The 21,519-nt window shown below is 40.7% G+C and overlaps 1 protein-coding gene across 10 annotated transcripts in view; it reads left to right on the top strand.

Moving 5' to 3' along the window:
* The window catches only part of SDCCAG8 (SHH signaling and ciliogenesis regulator SDCCAG8), a 173,101-nt gene that overhangs the window by 97,669 nt on the left and 53,913 nt on the right, over nt 1–21,519 (top strand). For 9 of the 10 annotated variants that reach the window (XR_013540465.1, XR_013540464.1, XM_072993154.2 and 6 more), the window contains 2 exons: nt 9,499–9,607; nt 15,750–15,881. Coding sequence is in view for 8 of the 10 variants with exons in the window: in XM_072993154.2 (XP_072849255.2) it covers nt 9,499–9,607; nt 15,750–15,881 (241 nt within the window). In the remaining 2 variants the exon portion in view is untranslated. The remainder of the gene's footprint in view (nt 1–9,498; nt 9,608–15,749; nt 15,882–21,519) is intronic. The other variant, XM_078383107.1, reaches the window with a different exon arrangement.

Genomic DNA, 21,519 nt, shown 5'->3' with positions numbered 1-21,519 from the left:
ATGAGACCTCCTCTAAAGAAACCTGTACCACAATGGTCATTGCAATTGGTGCTTCTTTGCCTCACTCACCATCCTTTTGAGCCCATGGCTTCCTGTGACCTTCAATTGCTCTCATTCAAGACTTTATTCCTGGTGGCCATCACTTCTGCTCGTAGAGCTAGTGAATTGGCAGCACTTCGTGTGGACTCTCCATACCTTCAGTTTTTCAAAGATAAGGTGGTGTTACACCCTGATGTTTCTTTCCTCCCTAAAGTGGTTTCCGAGTTCCATGTTAACCATCCTTTAATATTACCAACGTTGTTTCCTGATCCAGTTACCAATGTTGAGCGCATGCTCCACTCTTTAGATGTTTGAAGAGCATTGGCTTGTTATGTCACTAGAACTAAAGAGTTTAGGAAAGTTCCAAGACTGTTCCTCTGTTTCTATGGTCAACGTAAAGGTTCCGCTGCCTCTTCTTCTACACTGTCCAGATGGTTGGTTTCCATTATTTCTCTGGCCTATGAATTGCACAACAAGCCTCTCCCTGAAGGTCTTAGAGCTCATTCCACCAGAGCTGTTGCTACATCCACGGCCCTGCTGCGAGGAGTTGACATCCAGGACATTTGCAGAGCAGCAACTTGGTCCAATGTGTCTACCTTTGTTACACATTACAGACTGGACCTCTGGGCCAAGAATGAGACCAAGTTTGGGAGAGCAGTGCTTACATCACTTCTGCAGTGACGACCCTCCTTCCAATAAGGGAGCTTGCTAGTCACCCACTGGTGTGGATTCATAGAGGCCATGTTGAAGAAGGACAGGTTACTTACTTGTAAACATGGTTCTTCAAGTGGACCTCTATGAATACAAACATCCCGCCCAGCCTCCCCACTGTCCGACACTGTATGGTCGAGTCCAACTCCGACTATGTGGTGGGCAGATGGAACTGAGGTTTGGCAGGCGGAGCTTGCACAATACAGGGCAACTCAAACTTTGTTACTTTTCTTATAGCTCTAGAAAGTTCCAAGAGGCCAGCGCAGGTGCTGTCTTAACCCACTGATGTGTATTCATAGAGGTCCACTTGAAGAACCATGTTTACAGGTAAGTAACCTGTCCTTCTTTTGGAATTGACAAGCAATACCATCCAAAAGAACAGTTTACCGATTCAAAACTGACATAACTTACCTAGGACATGAAGGCATTTGCTGACCAGTTGGTGCACATGGCATCCATTCTGGGACTAGAAATATAAAAGCAAGAAGAACCAGTATCTGGTCTGTTGTACAGAATAATTCAAGAACAGATTGCAGTCACAGTAGTCATTGCCTGCATTACTCCAGCAAGACAATCCAGGACTGCTCCATCCTCAGTACTTCCAATCTCTAAGACAATAGACCACTTGTACCAAGTGCAGGAAAGAATTGTGAATTTTGATTTTAACATCCCAGTTATAATTCAGTAATTCTTCATGCTGCATAGGGGAAGTCCAGGCATGAGCCACACTGCTCCTATAAACAGAGAAGGGGAAAAATGGAGAGAAGACTGTATTCATCAGCCACATTTTTGTCATGTTTTCCTAATTACACTGTATGCATGTTGTCCTACCAGCAGTTCCTTTTGGAAAAGGTGGCTCCTATGTTCAATATCTTTCTGGAAGACTATAGAAAGTTGTCCATCATCTTCCAGACTGAATCTCATCATCTAGCCAAGCCATAAGATAAATATGGTCAGGCATGGAGCTGACTCAGCAGCTAACTCACTGGCAAGTGCAATAGCCTTAATTGTAGTTGAGATCCTTTGACCTATGACCAGATGCTAGAGCTACCATATAAGATCAGCCATTTGATGAGCACGGTCTCTTCAGTGATAAAACTGATAGGAAGATGGACCACAATTATAAACTTAGGACGAAAACTAGATGTCTGGGCATTCATCCATACCAACAGCCATAGCTTTGCTTCAGGCAAAGACTGCCATGGCAATATCAGTTTCAGAGATTTCCTTATTCTTCCTCATATAGATCCAATTGATGACTTTCTCATAATTTTTTTTCTTCCACACTATACATACACAATTAAGATTGCCAGAAGAAATATCAGTAACCTCAGATATGCAGATGATACCACTCTGATGGCAGAAAGAGGAGAGCGCCAAAGATGGTCTGAAGCTCAACATAAAAAAAAACTAAGATCATGGCCACTGGTCCCATCACCTCCTGGCAAATAGAAGGGAAAGATATGGAGGTACTGACAGATTTTATTTTCCTGGGCGCCATGATCACTGCAGTTGATGACAGCAGCCACAAAATCAAAAAACACCTGTTTCTTGGGAGCAAAGTGATGACAAACCTAGACAACATCTTAAAAAGCAGAGACATCGCCTTGCCGACAAAGGTCCACATAGTGAAAGCTATGGTTTTTCCAGTAGCAATGTATGGAAGTCAGAGCTGGACATAAAGAAGGCTGACCGCCAAAGAATTAATGCTTTTGAATTGTGGTGTTGGACAAGATTCTTGAGAGTCCCTTGGATTGTAAGGAACACAAACCTATCCATTTTGAATGAAATCAACCCTGAGTGCTCACTGGAAGGACAGATCCTGAAACTGAGGCTTCAATATTTTGGCCATCTTGTGAGAAGACTCTTATTACACTTATTCAACATCCTTGGCCTTAGAGTGCACATGACAAAGCCCACTTGACACTGGCACAATTGATAGAATTTATTTTTGCTGTACTGGATTCAAAGTTAGTCAGCTTCACCCAAGAAAAGAGCCACCATGATATAGCACAAAGCACAATGCTTACTACAATCCCAAAGAGCCAGCGCTCACCATATACAAGCACTCCTGAGATTTATGGAGTCGATCATCACACTGCTACTACTCACTTGACTACACATGACAATTGTATAACTTTTCCAGAGCACTGAAATGTCAACCAAAAAATCATCACTTGTTTCTAGCTTTGTCAACCCTATTTCCAGACACAGTGGATGTCCCCCACAAACCTACTAAAGGGGATGCCCTTCTCACTGAGGAGACCACCAGCAATCCTCACAACAGATGCATCCACAACTGGTTGAGGTGCCCACCTCTTCATCATGAAATCTATAGGCACTGAGCAGACAAGGAGTCTTAGCTACATATAAACTGTGATTTATTTTTCTTATATGTTGTATATTGTATGCTTGTAATTTTTATAAATAAATTTATTAAAAGGAAAACATCTACATATAAACATACTGGACAGCACCATAATGGCAATCAGACTGGTCATCATGAGTTTAATCCCCCAAATCATGTCCAACAATACAACATTAAGTAGCCCACTGTAGCTATAAACAAGGCAGCACTTGCTCTCACACCTAAAGGCCCTAGCAGTAGACCTCTGCAGATAGTACTGTAAATCCAAAAGAAAATCTGGCCGATGCCAGTGCATGTTCAGGGTATGGGCAATATACAAGCAGAAGAAGTCAGCCTGCCATGAATGGAGTCTGCATGAAGAAGTAGTCAAGCATCTCTTCTACAAGTGGAGTACATCAAGGGTCGATACCTTTCTGTCTCCCCTGAATGCCCAAAGCACATCATTCTGCTACAGTACTAGTCCCACCTGAACAGGTGTTGTGTGGAGTATCCTATTCTCCACAGCTGGGCAGAGTCTCCTGTATGCATTCTCACCCTTCCAATAATTCCCAAAGTCTTAATGATGTTAAGAAGATACAATGCCAACTTCATACTCATCACCCAAGACAATCCAAGGCAATCTGCGCTCAATTATCTTTCGAATCATGGATTTCTTCTTCCTCCTCTTAACCTTATCACTATGGCAAATGGTATCATACGGTATCCAGATCTCAAAACAGTTCACTTAAGAGCATGGAAGATATATTACAGCAATATGCCATCCTCCACCAGATGTTCTCAAGATACTAGAAGCTTCCTGCAAAGCTTCCGTCTACTATTAATTACTACAAAAAAAATTCAGCAGCCTTCCAGTCCTTTGTCCTGGAAGATATCATGAACATATTCCACTTTGGTACTACTGGTATTGGACTTTCTTTTTACTGATGTGTCAGGGACTGACTTTCTTATCAGTCAATGTATATTCAGCAATGATAGCAGTACATGTTCCTATCCAACCAAAGTCCTCTTGGTTTTCAAATAAGGATATATTATTATTATTCAAAAATATCGGGCACAGTCAATCAAAAACATAAAAATATTGACTGGTATTATACAGCAGATACAAGTTTTAACCAAAATCCTAAGTAACTATTAAATATTGGGCAGTATGTAAGGAGTTCCAAATATTGTCTTTCTTTGTAGCTCTCATGGTGGTGTTTTTGTGTTGTAATAATGATTAATGTTATTTAACTGGTTATAATACTTTGTGAAATTTCTTGATATTGTTCCCAAAGCCTCAATGACCATGGGGACAACTGATATGTGTTTCATCCACAAGCTGGATATTTCAATTGCCAGATCTCTGTATTTTGTTAGTTTTTCTAATTCTTTATTTTCATCTCTGGCATCCCCTGGAATTGCAATGTCAATGATCCAGACATTGCTTCATTCTATTACAACTATTTCTATTGTGTAACGTTCAAGGTGTCTTATCAGTTTGGATCCAGAAATCCCACAAGATCTTTTCGTCATTTTCGGACGCTTCCTCCTGCTGATGTTCCCATGGGTTTTGGAGGCTGGCAGGTTATTTTTTTGGCATAATGACCAGTGCACTAATTTTGCCACTCTATCATATCTAATTTTGTAATCTGTTTGTGCATCTTTGGCCATTCGGAATTGAGGTGTGCCACCGTTTCCTCTTTTTCTTGGCAGAGTTGACATTTGCTGTTAACACTCATTCCTTGAATTTTAGCTTTCATCACATTGGTTTGGAGTGCTTGTTCTTGTGCAGAAAAAATCAAACCTTTAGTTTCTTTCCTAATGGTCCCCAGTTTTATTCATGCCCAGGTTGAATTATGATCATACCTTCCTTCAATATTTCTGAGGTGTTGTCCATGTAGCAGTTTGTTTTTCCAGCTGTTTAATTTATTTTCAGATTGTTGTTTCTTATATTGAGCCTTTGTTTCTGTTGCTTTCAAAATATTCTGTTTTCACCACCTTAAGTAGTTTTCTCTACTTGTACTTGTATAATCATTTAGGCTTCCCTTTTCCTCCTCTGTAAATTTGCAGTAATCCACGACTTCCAATTTTTCATGGTAAATATAATCTATCCACATCATTTTTTGAATGTAGTGTGTGATATATGTTCATTAGTTTCTGTGTTTTCCATCCAGGTCTTCTAATTTGTTTTGGGTCCAATCTTTACAGTAGCTGGATATCTATGATAACTTCCCTTGTGTTTATGGCTTTGATTGTATTTCCACCATTCAATTTTGATTTTAAGGTTTTCCACATCATTTTGATGTCAGTTCTTTAACTTTTTTGTGCAAGATGTAAATAGAGTAGCCCAATCCAGTTTTATTTAAAATTATTTACATGGGGATTAATGAGAACAGCAGTGGTGACAAAGAATCCCCTTGAAATATTCTTCTTTTGATGCTAACTTCCTCAATATCTTCACCATAGGCTATTCAGATGGTTTCCCATTTTTTCTTGTTTTTCTTGAGGAACTTCTGAATATTTTTACTAATCCCACAAAATTTTAGGCCGGTGTTATTCCAGCACTGTGACAATTTTTATAGTCTATCCAGGGCAGTTAAGATTGGTTTTTCATCTTTCTGCATTCTTTAGTATCATTTTACCAATAAGCTCTTTCATGCCTCTTGACTTCTTAAAGTTCCCTTTCTGTTCATTTGGGTATAGGGAATTTTCAGTTGAATAACTATATATTGATCTTGCAAGTGCTCCAGTGATGAGCTTGAACATTGTTGGAAGGCATGTAATTTTTCAGTAATTACTGGGTTCATCATTGCCCTTTTGATGATCTTTTATTTTCATAAATACTGTATGCAGCCTGTTGTCATCCAGTTGTAGAATTTTGAAGTAAGTAATTAAGTTGTACTACTATACATTGATGACTTGTTAAATACTTTAATCAGAATCATGGCTCATCTGCGCCAAGTACACTTGAATTTTTCACAACCTTTTCTTGCCTCTTTATAATTTTAGTTGTTATTACAATAGCATCCATATGTTTACCTTGAATTTCTTTATAAATATCTTTAATCCATGAGGTGTTTTTATTATGTCCAATTGGGCTTTCCCAAATTTCTTTCCAAAATTTTAGAGTATAATCTTTACCTGGGCCTAATTTCTTTTGTTCTGCCTTTTCTTCTAGTTGTTTATAGGATAATCGTTGACATAAATTGTATGTTTTCTCTGTGTTATTTCAAGTGTCCATTATATCTTTCAATATTTATTTATTTATTTATTTATTTATTTATTTATTTATTTATTTATTTATTTATTTATTTATTTTGCTGTAGCTGTTACCCATTGTTTTAATTTTTCCATTATACCATCAGTTGTTTTCCTTTCTAGATCAAATATTTTACATAGTCTGTTTTTTACTTTTTCATCCTTAAGTTTTGAATCTTTGCTAATGTCTGTATGCAATTTGTCTATTTTTTTTCCAGCCAAATTTTCCATTTTGAATTGCCAGGAGTTTTCTGTTTTTTTGCAGCTTGTAACCGAGTTCCATGATTATTATGATAGCTGTGTTTATTCCCTTTAGCATGTTGGTTGAGGTTGTTCTGATTACTACATTTGCATCTGTCAATAGATCTTTTTCTGGTTTTCTTTGTAATTGGTGCAAAATGGGGAGCCTTTTTCTTTATGCTTTCTGGCTAATATGGGTTACCGTTTTTTCCATCAGTGATATCTGCCATTCTGTCAACTCATAATTTCTGACTTGTTCCATAAGTTGTTCTTCTCTTGGTATATTCTCTTTCACTATTGTGTCTTCCTCTACCCTCAATTTGTCTTCTGTACTATGGTTATTGTTCTGTGTTGAATTTTCTTTTGTCACCTTTTCTAGTTCTTGCAATTCTGGTTCTGAAAACACTTTACTCCAGGTGACAAACCTTCTCTGATTCATTAAACATTGTTCAGTTATGTCACTTTTTGGGTGTTTCCTTTTCCAAATTTTCATCATTCCTTTTTGAAAACCACGGGCTGTTAGGTTTGCCTCAAATAGCATTTCATAATTTCAAAATTTTTGGTGAGAGTCCAAGTTTTGCATTTACATTTTTCCAGTAGCTTTGCAGCCACCCATCATTATTCTTGAACAGGATCTGCTGAGCCCTGTAGCGCATTTGTCACCAGATGTCCAGAAGCAATAGCATCTGACACGGTCTTTTTTGACTCAGGCAGTGACTGGTCCAGTATGGATTTCTGTTTATTTACTCTCATCATAATCAGTGGTTGGTGGACACCGTTGGTCTGGCTTCTCAGCTGGGACCTTCTGGCTTGGAAGACCCTCCAGGTAGTGACACTACCTCCAGCATAGCTCTCAACCTCACTGAAGCACACAAGTCCCTCTGGCTCAACAAGGCCTGTGTCCATGGAGGGGTTGTTATCATCATCATTGTTATTAGGCAGTGATCAAGAAGAATTAACCAACTGCTAAAAAAACCAGCCAAAAAATCAAATCAAATACACTTGTTTCTAACCTCTCCCTACACCCAGCACCCACGACTCCAATTGAATAAATAGATTTTCCAACCTCATCTAAATTTATTCAGCTCTGGTTCCATACAAATGTGCTGGAGGAGACAATTCCACAGCTTTGGAGCCAAGTGGGAAAATGCCTGAAGCCTAAAATTTGCCATGTCTAAGCTTCCTTAAATAATATTGAATAATAGTTTTCTGCTGATTCAACCTATCCACCATCTTGGAGTCTCTCCCTAGTGCTCTTTAAGCTGAGCCATTTGAATGGCTTGCATTAGTGGGCTTCCATCTACCTCAATGAAGACTGCCCTCCTGGTAACTGTTACATTGGTTCAGAGGACAAGCAAACTCTGTGCTTTCACCAACTGTATTTTACTTTTCATCAGGATAAAATAGTTTGAGGCCAGATCTTACTTTCTTCCCAAAAGTAGTCTCACAATTCCACTTTTCACAGGATATTGTCCTACCAACATTTTATCCAAATTCACCTACAGCCCTAGAAAGGACTTTGCATACCCTTGATGTCAGGTGGGCGCTGGCTTTCTATGTATCCAGGACAGCCTGCTTCAGAAGATTGGAATGCCTTTTTTATGTCACAGTCTTTCAAAGAAGGGGAATCCCATTTCTGTTTAGAATCACAGAATAATGAAGTTGGAAGGAGCCTATAAGACCATCAGGTCCAACCCCCAGCTTGATGCAGGAGTACAAACCAAAGGATATTTGCAAGGTGGTTGTTTAAATTCCTCTTGAATTCCTCTGGTGTTTACCTCAAGGTAATTGGTTCCACTGTCTTACTGCTCTAACAGTTAGGAAGTTTTTCCTGGTATTCACTCTAAATCTGGCTTCCTGTAACTTGAGCCCATTGTTTCATGTCCTTCACTCTGGGTTGATTGAGAACAGATCCTGCCCCTCCTCTGTATGACAGCCTTTCAAATATTGGAAAAGTGTTATCATATCAGCCCTATATCTTCATTTCTTAAGGCTAAACATGCCCAGATTTCCGTCTTTATTCAGAGGGTTTGGTTTCCAGTCCCCGATTGTCCTTCTTGCTTCCTCTGAACTTGTTCCAATTTGTCAGCATCCTTCTTGAAGTATGGCATCCAGAACTGGACACAATACTCAAGGTGAGGCCTAACCAATGCAGAATAGAGGGGAACTAGCTCCTTGTGGGATTTGGAAACAATACTTCTGTTAATGCAGCCTAAAATCACATTTGCCTTTTTCGTAGCTACATTACACTGCTGGTTCATATTCAGCTTGCGATATTCAATTCCCTGCACAGGAACTGCCAAAATGTTTGCCTTTACAATAATGCTGTGATATAAACTGACTGGCTATTCTATCCTGCAACATGTTCATCCCACTCCACATGATCTGTTGCAGCATATACAGCATTCCTACTAGCATCAGTTGAGGAACACTGTGTAAAGGAAGCATAGCAGGATAAACTATTACAGTTTCCAGCACCACAATCCCTGTCTAAGGAACATATTTTCAAGGCAGGACAGTTGTTAGGTTCATCTTCCAGAACCAAACCCTGAAGTAGATTTCAGATGTTAAAAGAGGAGGGAAGGATTAAAAACTAGATGTTGAATTGTGTGGTACAGTAATGTCATAAGAAAATGCTATTTCGTAGTACATATTTCTTGTATGGGATACTGATGATTATCATTATTAGAAAAAAGAGTGGAGGTGCTCCATTTTCTCTTCAAAAGATAGATTTAGTAAGAACACAGTGTGCAGAAAAAGTTGCAACATGTATCTGTTTTAATACTTGCAAAGAGAGTTGAGTACGTTTTTAAAGTTCTGCCTATAACATTTATTGAATTCTATCTAAATCATTGTATGCATTGAAATTCCATATATCTTATATTTACATTTATGATTTCTAGTAAATGAACTGAATTCATTGCTGAGCTCCCAGAATGCACTCCTATCAAAATTAAAAGATGAATGTTGCATGCTGGCAAAGAAGCTTGAATATGTCACAGAAAGAAACAGGTATGTGAAGTAAGCAAAGATATCTACACGGTTGCATGCTACTTACAAATGCTCAATGGCTTGATAACCATTGTGTTTATTTTACTTTTATTTGTAATTGTTTTAGGCTACTTTCCCAAGTTGCTAATAATAAAAATCGCATTCCATCAGGTAGAATCTGACTTACAGCAACTCTTTCCAGGGTTTTCAAGGGTTTTCACAGTAGTGAGTACTCAGAAGTGGTTTACCATTCCCGTCTTTTGGTAGGGAACCCTGGGATTGTGCAGCCTGCCCGTGGCTACACTGGTTGGCTCTTTTCCTAGGAAGCACAGTGGGAATTTTACTCCCAACCTCTGGCTCCACAGCCACATTCCTGAACTATCCAGCCAGTTTCACAAGTTTTTAGATCACTGGAATTTTTAGTTTTCATATCAGGCTTCTGATCTCCCTCTTCTTCCTTGTGGTCTCTGTGAATCACACACGTGGGTTGTTTCTGCACCTGTTCAAAACACCTCAGAACATTCCAGAGCCTAAGGAAAACCAGTAGACCATCCCCCTGTAGTTTTGCAGTCCTATGTTTAACAGTCAGCTTCCAGTTCCCTTTTAGCTGCCACTGAGTAAACATCTTGGAGCGTTGTCTTGATCCATTTTCATTGAATGGTTGTAAATACCATATTTTTCATGTATAAAATGACACTTTTCACTTAATTAGACAAAAAATTGAGGGTCATTTTATACAGGGAAGGCAGCCGCTTTCCCTGCCTTTTGCGAAGCCACAGAGTAAAGCATACATGAAAAGGTGGCAGGCTCGCTCCCCTTTGATCCTGAAGCAACCTTCTGTTGTCTTCATGTACCCTTCTGTGATGTCACCCTGAGTCTACCCTAAAAATAAAGTTTAAAAAACTAATATTCATTGTATATCAGGTCTTCTCTCTTTTTATGACCTTGGTGGGTTCACTTAAGAAGGGTATGACATGGACTAACAAGATCCCCCTCACTGACAGACATTCAAAGTGTTTGTGCTGCCTTCATGAGCAGCATCAGACCCAGAACTGTCAGAAATTTACTAAGGTTGCCACAGAATAAATAATCCTACCTAAAATTCTTTTTGTGGGAGACATCGTGCCAGGTGGTGGATTCCATAGCTGAAGAAACGATATGGTTCCTGTAGTATCTGTCCATAAAACACTTTCTAGGCAGGTCCTCACGGAGGCATTCCAGATAGAATTGCCATTCACAAGACCTGAACAGGATCAAGTGCCATTAGAGGTTGATTCTGCTCATAAGACATCATATCTTGACCTCCGGGATAGGCATTTGCCATTGAGGGTGACCTCAGCCCCCAAATCAATGTCTTATTTGATATCAAAGAGAAAAAAAACCAATTGGCTTAGAGACTACTACAGCTAAGAAGCCTGAACCTAAACAAAGAACTAAGAAATCTAAAAAACAGCCACCCAATCTCCACTCAGCTGCGTTCACCAAAGAGCAAAGAGAAGGAGGATTTAGTGTAGTTTGGTTCTGCATCTGAGGAAGAAGTTCTCAAAGCCGCACCTTGTCTCTGTCCTTCAGACACTCCTCAGAATGGAGCAGACTTTCACACAGTAAGCCTTCTCTCTTACAGGAAAACCACACTTTCTGCATCCTGATGACTCAGCTTGAAGCTAGGACTACTCACAGTTATCTTCTTTGGAGTCAGTATCTCTGTTGAGAAAGAAGAGGTCTTAACATCAGAAGAGGTTTTGTAAGAAATGCTATCCCAAAGAGGTGATACTGGAGGCAATGTACCCACTACCATACTATTTTAATGCCATACTTCACTTTTGTTTGGGGCCAGAAATGCATTTCCAATAATCCTTCTTTAATTATCCAGGGGTGCAGAGAGAGAAGCACTCAGGCTTTCTCTGTGGTCTGCCTATATTCTCCCTGATGCCAGTGCAGCATGCTTACTCATAAGAGAGCCATAAAGACTCAGCAGTAAAATCTCTAAAGCAGAGGCATAGGCATACTGAGTCAAGATAGCCAGAACAGACACAAACACATTCAGTGTTGAAGTTAATGATACATGAGTGCAGACATCCAGTGTCGAAGTCACTGATGCCACCAAGAAACTGATACATGATATTGAAGTAACTTTGGCCAGAAAGGTCCTGGTCAGCTTTGAAATTCCCTGTCTTAACTATGAAACACCAGAGAAGTCAAAAGAAAACATCTAGGTGCACCTTGATGCTGAGCCGTGGTCAAGAAGAGAAATGAACATTGAGAGCCTCAATACTGGCTATTCATAAAAGTTTGGCCTTCCCTCATCTTCATTATGATCTACCTTTCCAATCTGTAGTCAACATCAAATATCTAACTCCAAATCTTCATCAACCAAACAGAACCAACACTGGAGGTCCTAACCCCAAGACCACTCTTGGGGTTAGGACCAAGATGCAACAAACAACAACAGAGGCCACAAAAGAAAAAAAAGGAGGAACTGAGGGCTGATCTTTAAGTGTGAGAACATGTTTACTATGGGGAGCAGGTCTAATGGTTTTCTTTAGGCTCTGGAATGTTCTGAGGAGTTTCATACGGACAGAAAAACAACCCATGTGTTGTGAATTTACAAATGATGAATAAAAAAAACCACAGTTACAGATAATCTGTTCTTTCCCACTCTTAGTCTTCAATAAGCCAGTATAAAATGTGAAGAAAACAAAGTGCCTCCTCATTTTGCCCAACTACATACACAATAACTGACATGCAATTTACCGCTTCCATTTCTCTACAGCTAGAAATAGCTGCTTCTATTTACACTGTGATTCTGAGGAAAGCTCTAATATATTTTAATACCACTACAACCACCAGATTTCTTATTACATGCTTACCCTTTAAGTAGTTAGTATCAATCTTCTAAGGGATATGGTGGCGCTGCGGGTTAAACCACAGAAGCCTCTGTGCTGCAAGGTCAGAAGACCTGCAGTCGTAAGATCGAATCTATGTGACGGAGAGAGCCCCCGTTCCTTGTCCCAGCTCCCGCCAACCTAGCGGTTTGAAAGCATGCAAAATGCAAAAAATGTGAGTAGATAAATAGGTACCATCTTGGTGGGAAGGTAAATGGCGTTCTGTGTCTAGTCACGCTGGTCACATGACCATGGAGGATTGTCTGCGGGCAAATGCTAGCTTTATGGGTTGGAAACGGAGATGAGCACTGCCGCCTAGAGTCGGACATGACTGGATAAAATTGTCAAGGGGAACCTTTTATCAACCTTCTAACATTCATTCATTTGCTTATCACTGGTACAGCAAGAGATGTTTGGCCTGGTACATGCGGTCATTGCATCAAAAATGATAGTGGCCACATGGAATGCATATATAGATGAGTGCTTTTCTCATTACACATATAAATCATGTGTTAAAGAGTGGTACATTTCAAAGTTAGGTACATGTAACAGAGTAGATCCCCATTTACTAGGCTGCCAGAAAGTGTTTATTGAATCTTGTGCCTGTACCCAATTAAGTTCCAAACATACAGAGTGCAATTTCTTTCGCAGTGATGTGATTTCAACCTACTGCTACAGTTAGTACCCATTTTTACATTGCATTTGTTAATCAGAATAAACAAATGGGATGTTTTGTGCATTTTCAAGTGGGGAGCACTTCTCATATTGTTGTCATCTTGCAGGAGGCTCAGTTCCCTTTTTCTTCTCACCACCAGTAGCCAATTGTTATTCTACATTCACTAACCATTCTCAGTCCCCACTGAGGACTAGGTCCACTAGGGCTGCTTTTGTATAAAAACATGTTTGGAATTCATCCAAAGATTTTTAAGGCATTCTAGTCCTGAAAATTTTGAGGTACCTCAGACTTGCTGATATCTCCCTCTTTGGTTGCATAAATATTGGTACTTGGAAACCTGGGATTCTAAGATTAAACTCTGAATCCATGAAATTCCATGTTGCATAGTAAAAATATTTCAGTCACTAGAAATAAAATTATTCAAATATTCGTTTCAGATAAAATTTCATCCCTTTCAGTTAAACAATGCATGTAGCTCTACTACGACCTTCAGCTTGAAAGTTGCTTGATGAGGCTGCTCTAAAAATTACTGTATATGTATATCAAACATTCGTAACTATTTATGAAATGCAGTGGATTGCAAGATTGGTTTACTATGTTTGGATGCTTCTTTAAATTATGTATTAATATTGCTAGTCCTCAGACATAATTAGTTGTGGAATCTGTAATAGTAAAAATTGCCATGAGCAAAAATTTTCTTACATATATAGGCGGATCTTGGAAGTGCTTAATGTCCTCCCCTCAAGCTGCACACCTGACATTGTGTACCCATGCAAATATAAAAATGCAGTCCTTTAGTGTTCTGTGCTCTAATATTGTTTGCCCTTTTTTGGATTGTCTCAGAGTTCAAGGCTTGTGGATTGATGCTTGACAGTGTCCATTGTGTATTTGCGATTTCTGTTTTGTAATTAAGAGGAACAATGGGAGTCCATTGGGTCTCATTATATATAATGGTTGGTTTAATTTGTTTCACTTCTATCTTGTTAATTGTAAATTGATCATTAAGATTTGAATTCTAATCTGTCACCAGGGCTGAATGTATTGAAGCTAGAGAAATGATCCTGTTTTTAATCACTGATGATGAGAAACAAATTTTATAATTTTGGTTCATATTGCAGTCCATATATTTTAACACAGTATTTTATGTTGTTATAAATATTGTTAAATGACTTTTAGTGTAGTTTTACTGTTTCAGTAGAATGGATAAATTATATTACCATTTTGGCAACAGTAGGCTTCCAACTGTGTGAGTTTAATTGAAGTAAAGAATATGCACCCGGTTGAACTGTTTTTCTGCATGTTCCATTGATGCTGTATTGGACAACTGCAGTCATTACACTCAAACACTGGAACTGAAATATTTGCTCAAGCTAAAGGATCAGAATGCAAAACAGAACTTGTACGGAAAACCAAACTGTTACTGTGATATTCAGCCTCTTTACCAAATGCCCTGATCTAAATTAAAATTAATACAAACTACCTCACATTTAATTATAATAGTCTAAAATGACCAGTTATCTGAAAATTGAAAAACAGCTCTAATGAGGAAAACACTAGGTTGGATTTTGTACCCTGTCTACTCTGACTGAGGAAACAAAGCTGGCTAAAAGCCACCTTTGTGCATATCCTAAATGTTGAATATGGTTTACGTAATAGTGCATCTATTGGCTATGCCTGATCAAAATGTACAGTGGCTTTCAGATGTTTTATTAATAACAGTAGTACTCTAGTAATGCTGCTTCTGTCACTGTGCCTAAAACACAAACAATCTTGGCAGTAGAGCAGCAAAACCCTTGATCTGGAAACAGTCTTTATTCAAGACAGTGTTTCTACAATTGAACAGATTATTGTTCTTTTATTATCGGTCTTCAGCAGTGTTATCAGTCTTCAGCATCAGAAGAAACAATGACTGAATCCTCTTGCTCAACATAGTAAGTTACACTAGAGCAGGCCCACTGAATCACTGGAAATTTGGTTAATCAACTCATCCATAAGTTCCATTGATTCAAATGGGCTTACTCTACATTTGACTTACTGCACTAAAGTAAGTCACAACTGTAGTAGGCCCATTTGAATCAATGGAACTTACAAAGGAGTTGACTCACCAAAGTCCTACTGATTGATTCATCCAATGTAAAGCTGACTTGATAGTCATTATGATTTTTTTGAAACAGGAATGTAAAATCTGTTTGTACTGTGGAATTTTTAGTAAAGTCTGCTATCCAGTTAGATATTGTCATTTACTAAGGTGAAAGTTCAGAGTTCTGCGGCACTTAATTCACATTCAAGGTGCTGGTGGTAACAGTTTGGTAGCTTTCTCAGGAAGCTTTATCATATCTGCTCCTTTTGCTTCTCCAGCAAAAGAAGGTGTAAAATCATATTCTTTCTATGCATAGTAGCCCTCTTCATCATGGCAAGGGTCAAAGAAATTGTTCCATATATTTATGTCCCTAGCTATTGAAATATAATAGAAACCATATGATATGCTGATTTTGAAATAAGATGCTTCTTATGCAGATCTGCACTGGAATTTTGTTAAGATGATTGCACACTTTAGGATATGATCTGACAACATCCAACATCCATGTTATTAATTCTCTAGGTCTGAAATTGGCAAGTTTAGCCAGGAAAATGAATATGTCCATGACAGGCTTGAGAAGATGAGGAAAAGGAATGATGAATTGGAGGCCCAATGTATCCAACATGGAAGGATGCATGAGAAAATGAAATTAAGGTAGATCTATTAATTTCTCTCTCTGGGGACTACCATAATAAACCTGGTGGGTCCTATAACAGTCTCTCTAATTCCAGCAACATGACCAAATAGTTCAGATACCAATTTTTGCTTAAAGTTTTTTTATAGTTTTCAAGACAAAAAGAGAGAAAATGTGATAAATATTTTAAGTTCTTCAGACAATTGAACTTAAGTTTCAAACATGGCTTTAATCAGTGTCTTTTGTCTACATGTTTGACTTGATTATTTCTTGGATTACATTATATCCTGATTATATTAAGTGTCTTTATTATAGCAACTATGCTTAAGTCATTGTTAGTGACCATATATTTCAGTAAGTTAAAAAAAAATTGTATTTATAACTATATCCTCTCTGTATCTATCACACAGGATCTATCACACAGTTACTAAGCTGCCACCAACCATTCCCTATAATAAGTCACACAGACCAGGGATGGATTTTTAAACAACAAAAGAATAAGGTTTATTTTAAATACAAACAGGGTAAATAAAACAATCAGGTGAATAAAATAAAGTAACGTGGCTTATTCTCACACACACAAGCATACAGTTTGGTTCACCTAGAACCTTTAACTTAAAGCACAGACCCTGAACCCATCAGTTCTGGCTAACCCACAGACACCTGAACTTATCAGGTTGGTACTCTGACACACAGTAGTACCCTGTCAGACACCCAGACTCCCACAACAGCTTCTTCTTCCCCAGCTGCTGCTTCGTCCCAACCCAGTGTCTCACAGTCTGTCTCAGCATCTACTCTTCACCACACAGGCATCACATATTTATACAGTACAGCCCCTCCTCCTGATGTCCCGCCTTCCACTCCCCATAGGATGGAACTTTCCCTCCAAACCCATGACAGACAGGTAACATCAGTGCTGTTATGTAACACCTCCCCTCTTTAAAAGTTGTTTTGTAGGGGGAAAGCTAAAAGTGCTTTTCACCAAAAAAACAACCTGCATAAAATACACAACAACATTTATACATACCATATAATACTTACATATACTTACACTCTCAAGTTAACCATAGCAAATATGCATTTAAACATTTTACCATATACAGTACATCAATTTACCTTTATTAATACCAACCAAATTCAAAACCAGGTACATTTTAACTTTTTGTTTTCATTATATACATATAGTCCATGTTCTTTCGCCGTCTTCAGTCTTCAGGTCTTCTTGATAAGGCGTCAGCAACACAGTTCACTGACCCTCTGACCACCTTCACTTCAAAGTCATAGTCCTGTAAGTTCAAAGCCCACCTCATAAGTTTGCTATTGTGGGTTTTCATCGTCTTTAACCATTGCAATGGTGAATGGTCAGTACACAGAATAAAATGTCTTCCCCAGATGTAAGGCTTGGCCTTCTGGATCGCGTAGACTATGGCCAGACACTCCTTCTCCACGGTTGCCAAATGTCTCTCACCTTTTTGAAGTTTCCTACTCAGGTAGGACACTGGATGCTGGTCACCATTCTCATCCTCTTGGCACAGAACTGCTCCTACCCCGCTGTTAGACGCATCGGTGTAGATGATGAACTCCCGGTCGAAGTCTGGAGCACGCAGGACAGGATAGTTGATTAACGCCTCCTTCAACCTCTGGAACGCCGCCTCACAGTCGCTGGTCCACGGGATGCGGTCATCAGCCTTCTTCCTCGTCAGATCGGTCAGCGGAGCCGCAATCTCGCTAAACCTCGGGATGAACTTTCTGTAGTAGCCCACCAACCCAAGAAATGATTTGACCTTTTTCTTGGTGTTGGGTCTAGGCCAATCACGAACAGCTTCTATTTTGGCCTCCAGGGGTTTTATCATTCCTCCCCCTACCATGTGACCCAAGTATTTTATTTCTGGGCTACCCAGCTGACACTTGCTGGCCTTTACTGTTAGCCCTGCTGCACTTAACCTCTGCAGCACTAACTCCAGGTGTATCAGGTGATCTTCCCAGGTATTACTGAAGATCCCTATGTCATCAATGTAGGCCACTGTAAAGTCACTGAGCCCTGCCAAGGTCTGGTCCATCAGCCTTTGGAATGTGGCTGGTGCATTTCTGAGACCAAAGCTCAGGACTCGAAACTCATAGAGACCAAAAGGGCTGCAAAAGGCAGTCTTTTCTTGATCCCTGGGATCAATTCTTAATTGCCAATATCCCTTTACCAGGTCCAATGATGAGATGAACCGACAACCCCCTATGGTTTCAATCAGGTTGTCTAGCCTGGGCATTGGGTAGGCATCAGGAGTGGTTACACGGTTTAATTTCCTGTAATCGACACAAAACCTAATGCTCCCATCAGGCTTGTCCACAAGGACTATCGGAGAGGACCAAGGACTAGAAGAGGGGACGATTATGTTCTCCCTCAGCATCTCGTCCAGCTCCTTCCGCACCTTGTCCCTATAGGGTCCCGTTACTCGGTATGGGGATACTGCCTGCGGGGGTGCATCCCCTGTATGGATCCGATGCATCACTCCCTTCACTATCCCCGGCTTGTTGGAAAACACCTGTTGATATTTACTAAGCAGCATTTTTAATTCTTGCTGCTGGTCTTGGGTGAGTGCAGGACTGATCTTTACCTCCTCTGGGTTGTATTTTACTTCCCCTCTACCCTCCCAGAAGGGTAATTCAGCTTCCTCACTCTCAGCTGCTTTTATCGCGAATAAAACCCTCTGTTCCCCTCTGTAGTAGGGTTTTAGGGCATTCACGTGAACCACCCTCCTTGCTTGGTTCTCCTCTTGCTCTATTAGGTAGTTCAGGTCTGACATCTTGGAAATGACCCTATATGGTCCTGCCCATTTGAGCTGCAGCTTATTCTCTCTGCAGGGCCTAAGCCAAAGCACCTCCTCCCCTGGGTCAAAGTGCCTCTCTCTAGCTTTGCGGTCATACCATGTTTTCTGTTTGATCTTCTGCGCTTGCAGGTTTTCTGCTGCCAGCTCTAGATTTCGCTTTAGGTCATTCATCAAGGTGTCTATGTAAGTCACAACGTCTTGTGGGTCATCCTGGGTGATCTGCTCCCAATTTTGTTTGATCAAATCAAGGGGCCCTTTCACCCTTCTCCCAAATAAAAGTTCGAATGGACTGAACCCGGTACTGGCTTGTGGCACTGATCGATAAGCAAACAAAAGGGATTGCAGCTTCTGGTCCCAATTGTTTGGATTCTCTGCCAAGTAAGCCCTTATCATGCGCATCAGAGTCCCATTGAACTTCTCAGTTAACCCATTACTTTCCGGATGATAGGCAGTGGTTTCCTTGTGCTTAATTCCACAGATTTGCCATAAGCGTTTCATGAGCTTTGACGTGAACGATGTGCCCAAATCTGTGATTATCTCTGAGGCAAATCCCATCCTGGACATGTACCCCACCAAAGCATCGGCCACTGTGTTAGTTTCGATGTTTGTCAAGGGTATGGCTTCAGGATACCTTGTGGCATGGTCCACAATTGTTAGTATGAACCTATTCCCCCTCTTTGTGGCCTTGGGCAAAGGTCCCACAATATCCACCCCTATGCATTTGAACGGAGTGTCAATCACAGGCAAAGGGCACAACTTTGCTTTGGTCCTGTCGCGGTTATTCCCCTGCCTTTGACACACATCACATTGTTTACAGAACTCCCTGATCTGCTTCCCTATGTCAGGCCAGTAGAAATTCTGTGTGATTCTCTGCTGTGTTTTGTTCACTCCTAAGTGTGCAGCAAACATGTCAGAGTGACCCCTTTGTAAGATCATGGGGCGATACTTTTCAGGTACCACCAGCTGACTTCTGATCCCATCTCCCCCTTTTGAGATATTCCTCAGGGTCTCTCTATACAGAATCCCCTTTTTCTCCAGAAATCTCACTGGGGTTTCAGGTGTTAGCTGGGCGTCAGTCACCTGTTCAAAACACTTTTGGAGAGTGGCGTCTGCCTTCTGCTCCTGTCCAAATCTGCTGTCTGTGGTTAAGGTTTCCACCACAGCTTCTGAACTCCCCTCTGCTTCCGTCTCTGGCTCATCATTACCCCCCTGAACTGTCCCTGTGGTGGCTTGTGAGCGTGTAATCACTAGCACCCGTTTCACATGTTCAGCCAGGTCATTTCCCACGAGCACGGCTGCTGGCAGAGTCGATGAAATTGCTAGGCGCCAAGCTCCCCTCCAGCCTTGAAAGTTGACAGGTACCTCAGCTACTGGCAGAGAGATTACCTGCCCCTCAATCCCTGCCACCTTCATGCTCTCATTTGGGATTATAAACTCCCTAGGGATGATATCTGGATGGCACAGGGTTACCTGGGAACAAGTGTCCCGCAGCCCCCTATACTGACGGTCAAGTATTCCTACGTCCACCCCTGCTGTCTCAAACAACTGAGAATCTGTTTTTATCAGCAAGCAGCGCTTTACCTCCACCAGAGGACCATTTTCCTCAGCCTGATCAGCAGAGGTAGCTGTTCCAGACTGAGTAGCTATGGCAGCAGGCTCCCTCTGTGACACTGAGCCTTGCTCTTTCTGGACACAGAACACAGCTTTTGGCTTGGTCCCACTAGAATTCTGAGGCACCATTCCTTTTAGCTGCTTCAATTTCTCACACTCTGAGATCAGATGACCCTTTCCCTGACAGAAATAGCATTTTCTGGTGTATTTTGATTCTCTCTCCTCTTGTTTGGGTTTTCCCTCCAAATTCTGAGGGCTTGGTTTCATGCCTGAGGGCTTCCCTTCACCATGGGCCCCTCCCCCTTGCTGGCTTTTCCCTGGTCCCTGAGAGTACTTGCTGTAGGTTTCTTTGGGTTTACCTACAGATTTCCCCTCACCCAAGGGCTTTCTTATTTGGGAGATAAAATCCGCGATCTCTGCGGCTGCTGCCACAGATTTCGGTTTCCTTTCCCTCACCTGGAATTTCAATTCCCCATGCAGGACTGAATAGAACTGTTCCAGGGCTATCAAGTCTTTAAGCTGTTCATAGGTCTCTGTTCCCTCCTGCGACAGCCATTTCTCAAGCAGCCTCACCAATTGGGCCCCCACTTGGGTAAAAGTCTGTTCTGGCTTCTTGGTGAGGGACCTGAACCTTTGTCTCAGCTGCTCTGCATTTATCCCATGTCTTGCGAACACCAGTTTTTTAAACTCTGCAAAATCTTTCATCCGTTCCTCAGGCATCTCGGCATAAACCTCAGCCAGGCTACCACTGATTAAAGAACGCATGATGGTCATCTTCTCAGTTTCCCTCACTGAGAAGTCCACAAACGCTCTTTCCACTAAGGAAAAGAACACCTCAGGACAATCTCCCTTGTGGTACACAGGGAATTTCTTCAGGTCAGCCTTAGACAGTTGGCCTCCCTCAGAATCCCTATTATTATTATTGTTCTGGTTCATCATTTCCAGTTTTCTTAATTCAAACGCCATTCTTTCTTTCTCCAGAGCAATTTTCTCTCTCTCTCTCTCTATTTCAAATTGCCGCTGTTTCTCTCTTTCCCTTTCCTCCATTTCCCTCACCCTCAGTTCATGCTGTTGGGCTAGGAGTAATTTTCTGAGTTCTGGGTCCTGCTCTCCTGTGCTGTCACCTTGCACTGAGCCAAATTCATCCTCAGAACCTTGGTCAATCTGGGGGTCTTTCACTTCACCCATGTCTGTTACTTGACTTCGAGTCAAGGGCATAATCCCC

The sequence above is a fragment of the Pogona vitticeps genome, chromosome 1 (genome assembly GCF_051106095.1).
Source record: "Pogona vitticeps strain Pit_001003342236 chromosome 1, PviZW2.1, whole genome shotgun sequence".
NCBI classification, from domain to species: domain Eukaryota; kingdom Metazoa; phylum Chordata; class Lepidosauria; order Squamata; family Agamidae; genus Pogona; species Pogona vitticeps.
This window is presented reverse-complemented; position numbering and strand designations above follow the sequence as displayed.